This window comes from Terrapene carolina, unplaced genomic scaffold (genome assembly GCF_002925995.2).
Source record: "Terrapene carolina triunguis isolate 2854851 unplaced genomic scaffold, T_m_triunguis-2.0 Scaffold68, whole genome shotgun sequence".
In the NCBI taxonomy this organism is placed as follows: Eukaryota; Metazoa; Chordata; order Testudines; family Emydidae; genus Terrapene; species Terrapene triunguis.
The window spans coordinates 5,678,590-5,691,245 of NW_020664419.1; the positions used below are offsets into that span (position 1 = coordinate 5,678,590).

Genomic DNA, 12,656 nt, shown 5'->3' on the forward strand with positions numbered 1-12,656 from the left:
TGCATCTAGATGTATTGAAGATGTCAAGGCACCAAATCCTGCTATCCTTCTGTATAACCCAGCCAAACGGGGGTGGGCCTACTGCAGAAAGAGTGGGCAGGTAGCAGTGGAGAGAGGCGTCTCTCCCTGCCCTAGCCCTGCATGCCCCATGCTCCCCACCTCACCCCACTGCCCCCATCTACCTCCCACCTCACCTTACACATCCTCTTTGGGGTCCAGGCCCACCTCTGGTTGCGCGGCTCCACTAATTAGTTTCGCGGCCCTTGATGCCCTCTTGTGCGCAGCTGCACACCTTAGAGGGAACACAGAGTGGGAGGTTGCACCAAACGAGCTTCCTGGAGAGGGTCCTGCTTCAAGTTGCTCCTCTCACCCTAGAAGGATTTTATCTCCTGTCTCAAGGGAGGCTGTTTAGACTTGGGCTGAGACCTGTCGGGTCATGGTATCCATCTACCTGCAAAACTGTGACAAGCCAATCAGGATTTGAGGCTTCTTGGGAGTAGTGTATCCATGTTGGCTTGGTGATGGTAGACAGTAAAGTAGACACCTCCAGCTATGGCCAAGATTATGATTCTTTTATAGAGAGAGAGAGAGAGAGACCTATCTCATAGAACTGGAAGGGACCTTGAAAGGTCATTGAGTCCAGTCCCCTGCCTTCATTAGCATGACCAAGTACCATCCCTGACAGTTTTTTATTTTATTTTTTTGCCCCAGATCCCTAAATGGCCCCCCTCAAGGATTGAGCTCACAACCCTGGGTTAGCAGGCCAATGCTCACACCACTGAGCTATCCCTCCCCCCTTCTTGCCACTGTTGTATCTGAGCTTTGAATGAATGGCCCTAAGTCCTGCTGCTTTGTACTCCATACTGTGTGGCTTTCTACAGATCAGTTGCAGAATAACAGAATGTTAGTTCGAGGGAGCCTAATTGGCACATACTGGTGCTCTGTACTCTGCCAGGGGACAGGTACAGCGTAATGGTGAGAAGGCATCAGTTCATCATCTTACGCACTATCTGAACAGCCTGAGTCATAGTTAATGTTGCATCTCTGTCCTTGTTTGTTTCAAGACGCTGGGATTTGCTGTTAACTAAAATGAGCAGTATTCGGTAAAATCAGGCAGAATTCAGTTGGGCTTGAACGCAGCAGCTGGCACACGCTGACGAACCTCATTAATTCTTATCATCTCCCTCTCATCTTGTGCTAGTCTATCTGCAATATCAAATCTAACAGCCTGTGTGTTGTTGGGAAATGGAATGGGTCACGTTAGCAAACCTGGGCATGACATTTTGAAAGATTTTCGTTTGTGGGGAGCTCAGCTCTTGTATGTTAAAGGACAAATGCAGGCTTGATTTATGTTTTTGATTTGTCTAGCATGGCATGCACGGCTTCTTTTTCCTTTCCTTACTGCTTGTGAGGGTGCTTCTTAATATTGTCCACGTTGTAATCAAAAGGCACTGAACAGCTTGATGCTGATTGTGCCACTGAAAATGCCCCTTCTGAAGCAGAGGTTCAAAACCTTTTTGGGACAGCTATCTCAGTTTGCCAGGCCAAGAACTCTGCTGAACCAGCCGATGCTCCCAGCCGGTGCTCTCCAAGTTCTGACAGTAGTTGCAAGAGTAAAGCTTAGGGCAGGCCAGACTCCATTATGGCTTGGAGCTTGCCTTGCTGACTGATTGGTGGCACCTTCATGCTTAGCTCATTTAAGGTAGGGAAGAGGAACCTAAGGCATTAGGGCCAAATTCAGAGGTGATGTGTAACTGGCATGTTCTTCCAACCCCCTGACTGTGTTATCTCACCTTAGGCTGACTTAGACACATGTTTATCATCGAACACCCTCCTCCCTGATCCAAATCTCTATGAGCATCTAAGTGACCTCCTTAGCAGCTAGAAGAGAGAGCATCTTGCACCAATCGTAGTCAACCCTGACTTTTACCCCTATTTGGGGATAGATGTTACGCTTATGTACACTCCCTGATTCATTTTGTTCATGGGTGTAAATAGGTCTACGGCGGGGCCGACGGCAGGTGCTCGGCTGTTGTCAATTTGTCGTAGCGCCATTGAAGTCAATGGAACTCTGACCACTTACAACAGCTGAGGATCTCGGAGTGCCTAATGTCCCGTCCTTCTAATTCTAGCTCCCAGAGCCTGAAGCATCAGTGGCTGGGAACCACCATCCTAGTATGGATTGGATTCTTTGTTGTTAATAGGATTGTATACAATATAGCGGGTAATCTAGAAAGCAGGCAAGAAATAAGATCACAGACCAGCAGCCTAGCACCTTTGCTGGGAAGAGACTATAGTAAGTGCTCATCACTGTAGGATCTAGGCCAGGGGTAGGCAACCTATGGCACGTGTGCCGAAGGTGGCATGTGAGCTGGTTTTCAGTGGCACTCACACTGGCCACTGGTCCGGGGGGCTCTGCATTTTAATTTAATTTTAAATGAAGCTTCTAAAAACATTTAAAAAACCTTATTTACTTTACATACAACAATAGTTTAGTTATATATTATAGACGTATAGAAAGAGACCTTCTAAAAACGTTAAAATGTATTACTGGCACGCGAAACCTTAAATCAGAGTGAATAAATGAAGACTCGGCACACCACTTCTGAAAGGTTGCCGACTCCTGATCTAGGCACTGGGGAGCAAGTGGGAAGGACAGCTGTTGCCTTTTGACTATAATGTTGCGTGTGTGTGTGTGTGGTCTTTTTATTTGTGTTGATCCTGAATGAACTTTTATTAAATCAAATTTAAAGTCTCTTCCCCTCCTCTCCCCTTCTCTCTTTCCCCTTCACTCTTCACGCTTAAAGACGAACTGTGTATCACTTCCTTAAAGTTTTCTCTTTACTAATATTTCCAAGGTAAATGGCTTAATGCATGCTCTGGCTTCCTTAACCTGACCCTGTCTCTTTGGATAGTAGTGAGAGCATCTCAGCCCACTTCTGCATCTTGGTCCATGCTATAAACCCAGCCAGGACTGAGATTTCTGTTGAGAAACTGGTCTCTTTCCCCTTTTCCCTTCCCTGGGATGTTGTGATGTGGAAAACTTGCCAATCACAACAAACCTTCATATCCTATAACTAGTGGGGGCTGCTCAGTGTTGTGACCACTGCAGAGGGTGTCAGTCTTGCATTGTGACTAGTGTGTGTTTAGCTGTTGAGACTTGCACCCTTTTCACCTCTTTGGCATGGATTAGAAAATGCTTTTCTAGTTGACATTGGTGTTTACTGGATGTCTTTGCAACAGCAATTCTGAAGAGCTACAGTTGAGGTCCATAGCTGGATGGTGTCTAGACTTGAGCAGCAATGGAAAACCCTAGTGCTTTTTAGAGACAGTATTGGGGCAAGTGAAAAGTCTGGAGAATTTAATCTGTAGTTCACGGTGAGGCAGACTACGGGAAGCCGAGCTCCCTTGCTCCGTTGGAGCAGCCAGTGTGTGCATGTCTCATTCAGCCATCGTGCAGGATAGCGCGTAGCATAGGGTTGCTGAAATGAGAACTGGTGGTTCAACTTTACTAGTGCAAATTACTGGGGGTTCAAATATGTGCTAGGAGGTCTGCAGAAACAAAGGAAGACCCAGATCCCGAGTCTCCACCCTCTTGGGCCTTGTGTATTCATTTATGCCGGTGCAAAATGGGTAGCATTTCACATCCACGCTGCACTGATGTTGATTACTGTGCAGTATAGAATCCGGCGAGGCACTTACTGTCTAAATACAGACATGACACAAGCGAGGGCCACGAACACAAACAGTAGAGAGCAGAGAGTGAGAGGCAGGCGGCATGTTGATGAAAATCTCCTCTGTTGCTTTTTTGTTTTTTTAATCATGGCTGTTCCCTCAGTGGGCACTGTCTGACCTGCCTCCCTAGTAAATGCTTCTTGCAGTGATCCCTACAATGGCTGTATGTTAGCCTTCCCTTCCCCATGTCCCATCTGCATGTACAGGATGCTGCAGTGTTTCTTGCTGTTTGGTTTCCGAGTTACAGGGCAAATCCAACCCTTGCTTTGCTTTCTTTCTTTGCAAGAACATGAACAGCTCCCAGAAGCAATCATGATTTCTTCAGGGCCGTTGGAAGCCTACAGATGACGCCGATTCCATTTCATCGTCATTTCTGATGTTTGCTTGTATCGTACTCCTCCATTCGACTCGAGGTCGACCCTTGGCTGCTTCTACCATAGCTGTTTGTCTGCCGACTGGACTGTATTGAGTTGGGGGAGAGAGAGAGAGAAGAGCTCATCAACTGGAAAAAGTGGATTCAACAACCAATCCATAGGCCATCTCTTTTTGTGTCTCCTTGGGTGTTCGATATATCCTAGCAAGCTGTAAAGTGCTTCTAGTGCACTGAATTGGACTTTATTTTTGTGTGTAAGCGACATGACCTTGCAGGGATGGCTGGTACTGCCCCGTCTCCTCCCGTTTGTGTGTGTGTATATATGTGGAGGAGACAGGGTGCGCAGAGAAATACAAAAGTGGAGGGGTGTCTTTAACTCCTCCGTGCACTGGGCACGCCTTATTGGTACCGGCGATGTCCTGTGACACGCACGCAGCCAGTCTCTTCGCGGCACGTGTCCTGACGGCAGAGGCAGTTGGGTGACATCTTTGGCTGTTCAAGCAGAACTCTACGGCTGCGTTTAACAAAACAACAATTCTATAGCTCTGTAAATATCAAAGGGATCTGCCAGGTGTGTACATCTGCTTCTGAGACAAATGGAATCTGCTTTTAGCCTCGACCTGAGATGCGCTGGCTGAGGGGAGATGGTTTGAGCCACTTGCTGACTTGACGTGGCAGGAAGGCTTGGATTGGGGGGGAAGCCTCACCTTGCTGTTGTTTGGATGAGGGTGGGGGAGGGGAGGAGCACAGGCCTGTGTGCTCCAAGAGGCGTTTCCTTGTAATTAATCTCCGCATCCTCCACTTCCCAGAGGTTTTTACCCTGCACTTGAGCAGGATTTACTGTTCTAAAGTAGGTGTCTATGCTAGGCCAGGTGGGTTTGGCAGACACACAACCCTCTTGGAGATGCATGGAGGTCTGTCTGTCTGTGAAGAGCAGGTTCTTTTGTGTGTGTGGAAAAATCCACATTCAGAGGCATTTAAACAATAGTTTCTTTTTATAAACTGCTTGTTTTTGCACTTTACATGTGGCAGGGGTGTGACTTCCCCCTTCCCCCCTCCAATCCTGCCTCTTACAGATGAAGCCTAGATACTTGGATGCTGTACTGCGTGAGCTGAAAGATTAAGACTGCAAAGCAGTGGGAGTTACAGTATTAGCGGTGGGGAGGGGAAGAGGGTGGGTGTGAGGTACTAATTTATGGACTAGTCGTAGGGACTGGCCAACTTCCAGTTGTTCTGTATGTGAGTCTCTTCTTGACTGTCCGTTCTGTGTTTCAAGTTAAGGGGTTTAAGCCCAAGAATAACCACTAATGTGTCATTTGTGCAGAAGTTTGTGTGCACTTGTGTTATCCTTGTACAGGATTTTCTCCCGCCCGGCCTCACTCCAGAAGTGGGGAGAGGAGGAGAAGAATATTGAAGTAGTGTCTCGTTTTTCCTTGGCCTGCCAAGCCCTAAATCTTGGCTAGTACCCGTGCTCTCTTTTGACCCCGCCGCACGCTCTCTCCGGTGCGCAAGCGCTGAGCCAAAAAGCAGAGTGGAGCTCAAGCAATACATTATTGTCTTAACGGTTTAAAGTGCAGCTGAATCATATGCTGAAAGGATGTACCCTCTACAGTCCATTAGCAAAGCGGGCGGGGGTCCTGAGCTGTCAGCATTGTGCTGGGGAGTTCTCCACTCTTGTTCGTTTTATTTCTTCGTATTCGCTCTTGCTTCAGGTAACGGTTAGTAGGTGAGGTTCCTGCAGAGGGGAGCAGAAAGCTCTGGTGAAATGTGGTTACTTCTTTGGAAAGGTGAACCGCAGTGCCTAGTGCTTTAGTCTTGCACAGTGAAAATGCTTTGTACATTTGTACGTTTTAAAGCAGCACCAGGGAAGGGCCAGTAGCGGCTCTCTCAGCCCATATCTGACCATTGAAGATATTTTTCTTGGTGACCTGCCAATGTGAGGTTTGTTTATATACCGCTATTCTTGTAAAGATGAAGTGGAAGAATTTTTTTGTTTTTTGAATAGCTGTGATAAATGCAGAGTTCCCTTTTTGCCTGCGTGTTTTATGTCTGCCATTTAGTTTCCTTCGTTTTAGAGAGACTAATTTGTAGAGAGTGAGTGACCTATCTTTTGGACTGCTTCCTGAGGAGTTTAACTTTCTCCCCCTGCTACGGAAAGATAACGCAGCAAACGCAAACATTAGGGCCCGTGATCCATTTGGCACACACCCAAACTTCAAAACAAACTTTATCTCCCGTTCCGAAAATAACTTCATATTGGTGAGGCCTACAAAAAATGTGAATCTGTCCGAAAAGGAGTGTGTTTAGTTGAAAGGGAAAGTGGTGGAATATCGCTTCAAACCAATCCCCCGAGGCAAAGAGGTGGTGGCTTGGAGGAGGAGTTAGGCAAGCAAAGGGGCTTGCTGGGATTGGTTCTGTCCATCGTGTTCCCCTGGAAACTTGACACCCATTCTCCTATTTCTATAAACAGCAAATATTGGGCATGGGCCGTGCCATTATAACACAGGGTGGGTGGGCAGAAGGGGCTAACTGAACCACACCAATGACTTTTTGTTTGTTTGTTTTGTGATACTTGAATTTATTTTTTTATAATTTTATAGCGAAGTGCTGTTTATTTATTTAATGTATGCTGCAGAGCTTGGAGAGAAGGGTAGGTCTTTTGGGGTTTATTTTATTTTGACTTACGATATGTTACTTGTATTCTGTATATATGTCTGGAATAATTGCCTGAGATGAAAGCTGTGCCAGTTTAAGAACAGGGTATGCCTTTCAGAAATTTGTATATTTTGCAGCTGCTGGACCAATAAAATACCTTGTTGAAATAGACACTGGGCGTGATCCTTCATTTGGCAACGGTATTCTTCTCATTCATGGTTTCCCTGCTGTTCCTAATGCACCGACAAGCACCCCTTGAATACAAATAATGTTTGACTTACTGTACAGATCAACTCCGTGCCTTACAAAGTGTGAGCTGCACATGGGGCGACCCGTACAGCGCCCCATTGTGGTTAGCGAGGTTGTACACCGGCACAGAGGTGTTGTCCATGCAAGCTATGGTGGCGATTGTCACTGAGGGGTATGTCTATACAACAAAGAAAAACCCGTGGCTGGCCCATGCCAGCCAACTCGGGCTGTGAGGCTGTTTCATTGCTGTGTAGTTGTGGGACCCTATGAGATGGAAGGGTCTCCCAAGCCCAGAAGTCTACACAGAAATGAAACAGCCCTGCAGTCCAAGCCCCGTAAGCCCAAGTCAGCTGGCAAGGGCCAAGTGCAGCGTTTTCTTTGCTGTGTAGACGTGCCCTGAGTCACAGTCACTTGTTGGAGAGTGGCAGGCAACCAGCATACTGCAGAATGGTGGGGGTAGTGGACACAGCCAGGGGGCAAATCCAGCCCGTGTGGAAAACTACTGTGGAATCCTTAGCACCCACGCTGCTCAGAACTTTCAAAGGTGGGCGTCTAAAGTTAGGCAGATCTAGACAGATCTTAAAAATCAGACCACTTCTACTTCGGTGTCTAAGGCCTTTTAAACAGCGGCAACGTCCAGTGGAGTTGATGGAAGCTACTGATGCACAGCAGCATTGTAAATGGGCCCACTTTTATTCAGCTTAAAGTGCAATAGAAACTCCCTGTAAAACAAACAGAAGTGGTCTTGCTATTAGGGGACTGCCACTGGTGTGCTTGGTGCTGTATGAGATAAAAATACACAGCCCCTGCCCCTAAAAATATCAGTCTGGATGGACATCCCTATGCACTGGGAGAGCAGGAAGAAAGTTCAGTCATGCAGCTTTCCTAGTGGGGTACAGTACATGCCGACTCTGGGTTTAAGAGACTGTCAGACCTATTGGGTTTATTTCTCAGTTGAATAACTAGGACTCACGGCTTAATGGCCCCAGCCTCTTTAAAGAGGTGTCACTCAGACCAGTCGCACCCCATGCGCTGCAGGTTTGAATGTGAAATGGATGAATAGTTGCCATCGAGCATGTGTTCAAAGGTGGCTGACGTTTTTGTACTCAAGCCCTCTTTTCTCTTTCTGTGCTAAAAGAAGACCGAGGATGGTCACGCAGTTTTCTTTGGAGACCATCAGCCAAAACAAAAGATAGCAGGAACACCGCGGGAGAGAGTTGTTGGTTAACTCCCCTGCAAGGGCTTTTCCTGGCTCAGCAGAACAGTAACCAAAGAATACTTTGTTTCACTTAGGGTGACCAGACAGCAAGTGTGAAAAATCGGGACAGGGGGTGGGGAGACAATAGGAGCCTATATAAGAAAAAGACCCAAAAATCGGGACTGTCCCCATAAAATCGGGACATCTGGTCACCCTAGTTTCACTGAGGAGATCCCTCCCCATCTAGGGCTTCGTTCTGTTCCCTTTGACGTGGGTTGGCAAACCTCCTGTTACTTTGAACGGGAGAGGTTCAAGTCCTTAGCTGTGCTGTTACAGAGAGGCCTGAGCAGCCAAGTTCTGGTTCCAGCTTCCCCACAATGTGGGGGCATCGGGTTGGGCCTTTGGGCAGACAGGAGCCAGTTGCAAAGGTTGGATGTGGCTATGAATGTCTCCACAGACCAGAAGGGTTTGGACCCAGCTGGTTCGGGCTCATCTCTGTTAATTAACCCTTTGGCTGACGCAGCACAGGCCCCTGCTATACCTACGAGCTGGTGCACCCCATAAATAGGCTTTGCAGAATGGGTCAGTCCAAGTCAGGCTTCAGCCTCCGCCCCTCCTAACTGGGCTGGTTTAGAGCAGCTCTAACCTCGCTTTTTGAGACGGGCCAAATGGCAACATGTTGATGCTTTGGTTGTAGTCTAAATCTCTGAACTTTTGGAGGGTTCTGCATTTTATAAACCCCTGCTCCACCCCCGCTCCAGAACACACCACATCCACAGTCCTGGATTAAAGCAATCCAGGGTCCTAGGCACACTGCAACACAGATCCGCCTGGGGCTTCACTCCTGCATTGCGGCCTTCCCCCCCACTTGGAGTGGTGGTGGTGGTAGGGCCAGCAGCATGAGGGGCGGGGGATCCTCCCTGTGGGGTAGCAGGAAGGTCCCCACTCAGAAGCAGAGGAAGCAGCAACCTGTCTGCTTGGCTGGGGTGGGCTGGGTCTCCTGCAAAACATCCCAGCAGAAGATTGTGCATGGTGGTTTGTATCATGTTTTCTAAGATCCTTGGTGTCCTACTAGCCTGCTCCTGTGGGTGGGGGAAACAATTGGGTGATTGCTTCTCTCCCCACTTTCTGTTTTCATGGGGTGGGTTGGCAGGGACTAGCTCCCAAAATTCCCCTTCTAAAGAGGGTTAGCGAGCTGTTCTCCGTGAATTTTTGTTTGCTTGTTGAGGAGCCAGTTGACAGGCCTACTTCCTTCTCCAACTCTCCTGAGAGGCAGGTGACTTGTCCAGCCCCTGATCCCAACCTTACGACTGTAGCAACAGCGTCCAGAAACTCACTGGATAAGACTTCCCAGAGTGCACTGCTGCAGGACAAAACCCTTAAAATCAGAGCCCCACAGGGCACTGGGCCATTCAAAGATCCTCAACCGGGGTAAACTGAAGTCAACAGAGCTGTGTCAGTGGAGCTACATGGATTCACACGAGCTGAGGATCTGGGACCCAGTTTCTGCTGAAGAACTCTGGGCCACTAGGTCTCATAGCCAGCCCCCAAACCAATGCAAGGAAGGAGCAGGCCAGTCAGTCACCTTTGGAAGAAGCCAGAAGGAGGGGGTCTAAAGGGGGTCTGCTCCTGAAGCTGAGGAGGGGATGGGGGAGGAGATGGTGAGTCAGCCTAGTAAAAACCCAGAAGTCGTGAAAAAGAGGAAATCCCAGTGTTCCCGCTCCATGAGGGTCCACAGCCCGGTAGGGGATGCCCGGGTGGCTCTGGGCCATGAGAAAGGGGGTTCCTCCTGGTTGGATAAGTATCCAAACTTTGGAATGCTCTTCCAAAGCTAACCCTGAACCTTGCTCATTTATTCATGGTCACGGGCCACAGCATTCCAGGTGGAGTTTACAATCCAGGCATAGTTTCCTTGTTTTCTTTAATCAATGCAGTTCTCATCCAGAGGCTGTGGACCCCCTTGGGGAGGGAACATTGGTGCACTGCAGAAACCACCATCCCAAGGGCTAAACTGCTCTTTGTTACCTCCATTAAGCTCAGGGGAGCTGCTGTGGATTTACTCTGAGGTAATGGAGGGCAAAATCTGCCCTCAAGTGATAAACTCCTTGGGCCAGATTGTCAGCTGGTGTAAATCAGCGTAGCACCATTGAAGTTAATGAAGCTAAGCCAGTTTTCACCAGCTGAGGAGTTGGCCTCTTGCATAGAAGCCTAAACGGGCCCAGAGACCAAACTCCCCAATAGACACCAACTCTCCATGCAGGTTTGAAGCACCCTGGCAGAAGGTGATGTGGGGATGGCGGGGAACTTGCCCCTGTTACCTGTTCTGTGGCTAAATAGGACCATGGTCTCCAGCTTGGGACACCAGTGGAGGGAGGGAGGGAGGGAGCTGTCCCGAAAAAAAAAAATCTCGCTTGTATGTGTTACCCAAAGCTAATACTAGCCATTAGCCATAACATATGAGCACGCTGCCTCCCCTGTTTACCAGACAAGCAGGAGCTGTGCAGAAAGTCCAGATAGCATTGGCCTTGCTCTGCTTACCCAGATAAGACGCTTGCTTGCATAAGCATAACTTGGATCAGGGTATTTTCAAGGCTATCAGGAAATTTCTGCTGCCGTGAAGTCTCTGGTACATCGGTCTCCGTGTTACACCGGTCACTGCCTGTCATGCATGTTAAGGTTCATGAGACACGTGTGACAGCATCGACAACCAATTTCTGCCTGTGCCAATGGGCTTATTCCAACAGTGCCCAACTCATGAGGAAGCCACCATAGAAAGGTCTATGTGTTAACCCCATGGTGGCTGGAGATTCCAGTGCCAGCCAGGGATCTAGTTTTGCTACTGGAGGTTACATGCCCTGTTGGCTCTAAAGCAAGTCATCTACTCGGGAAGGAGAAGAGGCCACCGGAGCTTCTCATAGTGTATCTAGGATACGATACATCCTGTGGGTAACAGATTCTGATATTTGCATGCTACAGTGGTAGGTGCAGGAGAGAGAACTTTTGGGGCACAGACTCAGTTTAAAGGGGCTAATCCTTGCTCAAGTCTCTACCAGTCAGGATCCTTACCTGTGCTATAAGAACAGAACGCACAGCAGCTATAGCACCAGAGTGTCACGCCCCCTCAGGAGGCTTCTGCGTCTCTCATAAATTCTTCCTGCGTCCTCTTTCCTGTTGCTCCAGCCCCACCACATAAAGGTCAAGCATTTCCGCTGCCATCACTGGGTGGAGAGGCCTCGGAGATCAATGGGAGTTAGGTGCTTAGAGTACCTTTGTGAATCCCACCCCTGCGACCTGTCATGGCTGCTCTTTCTTATAAGACTCAGGGATGCAGCAGGGGGGTTGCCAGTATATTCTCCTGATAATCTCTCTTGGGTGGGCTCTATTGGGGGAGGGATAGCTCAGTGGTTTGAGCACTGGCCTGCTAAATCCAGGGTTGTGAGTTCAATCCTTGAGGGGGGCCACTTAGGGATCTGAGGCAAAATCAGTACTTGGTCCTGCTAGTGAAGGCAGGGGGCTGGATTCAATGACCTTTCAAGGTCCCTTCAAAATGCTAGTCCCATATGGTCTAGTGGTTAGGCTTCCTGGTTTTCACTCAGGTAGCCTGGGTTCAATTCCCAGTGTGGGAATAATGGAGAAGTTTTTTGTTTTTTTTTATAGGGGGAGGGATAGCTCAGTGGTTTGAGCATTGGCCTGCTAAACCCAGGGTTGTGAGTTCAATCCTTGAGGGAGCCATTTAGGGAACTGGGGTAAAAATCTGTCTCGGGATTGGCCCTGCTTTGAGCAGGGGGTTGGACTAGATGACCTCCTGAGGTCCCTTCCAACCCTGGCATTCTATGATTGTTTGCTGGATTATTGCTCCAGTATTGACTCTTGTTTCCAGGACCAGTCCTGCCAGTGCCTCGAACATTGGCAGGAAGTGGAAGGGACATGATCACAATGGACAGGACCAAATATTGTTGGAAGTATTGGTGAGGTCCTCGCCCACCTCTGTTCAGAACAGTCATCTCAAAAGAGACCTCTTACCAAGGTGCTTTGGTCTGGCCTGAGAGCCCTCAGCTCCTGCACATGTGGAGCACACGGGTGTGTTACGAAGCATCCAGCCCTCCCCCCCAACTCAGTTCTTTGTGCGGTACATTTTGTACCTTTGCAAAGAGGAGATGTTCCTCCAGGCAGGGCAGCTTTAAAGGTTACTCCTGGCAGGAGGCTCTTTTCTCTGCTCTTACCATCTAATCCTCGCCCGTTCACCAGTCTCTGCAAGCTGCTCCAGGAGTAGCAAAGCCACGGAACTTGTGGGTGCCGCTACAACGGAGAGCCCAGCTGAGCCACTTCTGCAAGGCGTCACAGCAAGTAAAGCTACGTTTGTATAACAAGGAAAGGATGAAATCAAAGGAGTGAACCTTTATGGTGCAACAAGTGAGCCCTCCAGAAGTACGTATTACTTAGACT

General features: G+C 48.5%; 1 protein-coding gene and 1 non-coding gene across 6 annotated transcripts in view; both read left to right on the forward strand.

The window, feature by feature from the left end:
• Positions 1 to 6,901, forward strand: part of PFKFB3 (6-phosphofructo-2-kinase/fructose-2,6-biphosphatase 3) — a 73,320-nt gene extending 66,419 nt beyond the window's left edge. For 4 of the 5 annotated variants that reach the window (XM_026648612.2, XM_026648610.2, XM_026648611.2 and 1 more), the window contains one exon: positions 4,022 to 6,901. In XM_026648612.2, the coding sequence (XP_026504397.1) occupies positions 4,022 to 4,028 (7 nt within the window). In that variant the 3' untranslated portion in view covers positions 4,029 to 6,901. Of the gene's footprint in view, positions 1 to 2,807; positions 2,863 to 4,021 lie in introns of those variants that run through there. The other variant, XM_026648614.2, reaches the window with a different exon arrangement.
• A 4,863-nt stretch (positions 6,902 to 11,764) lies between these two features.
• TRNAE-UUC lies at positions 11,765 to 11,836 on the forward strand. The gene has a single exon. It is a non-coding gene; the product is annotated as a tRNA-Glu (tRNA).
• Positions 11,837 to 12,656: the final 820 nt, after the last annotated feature.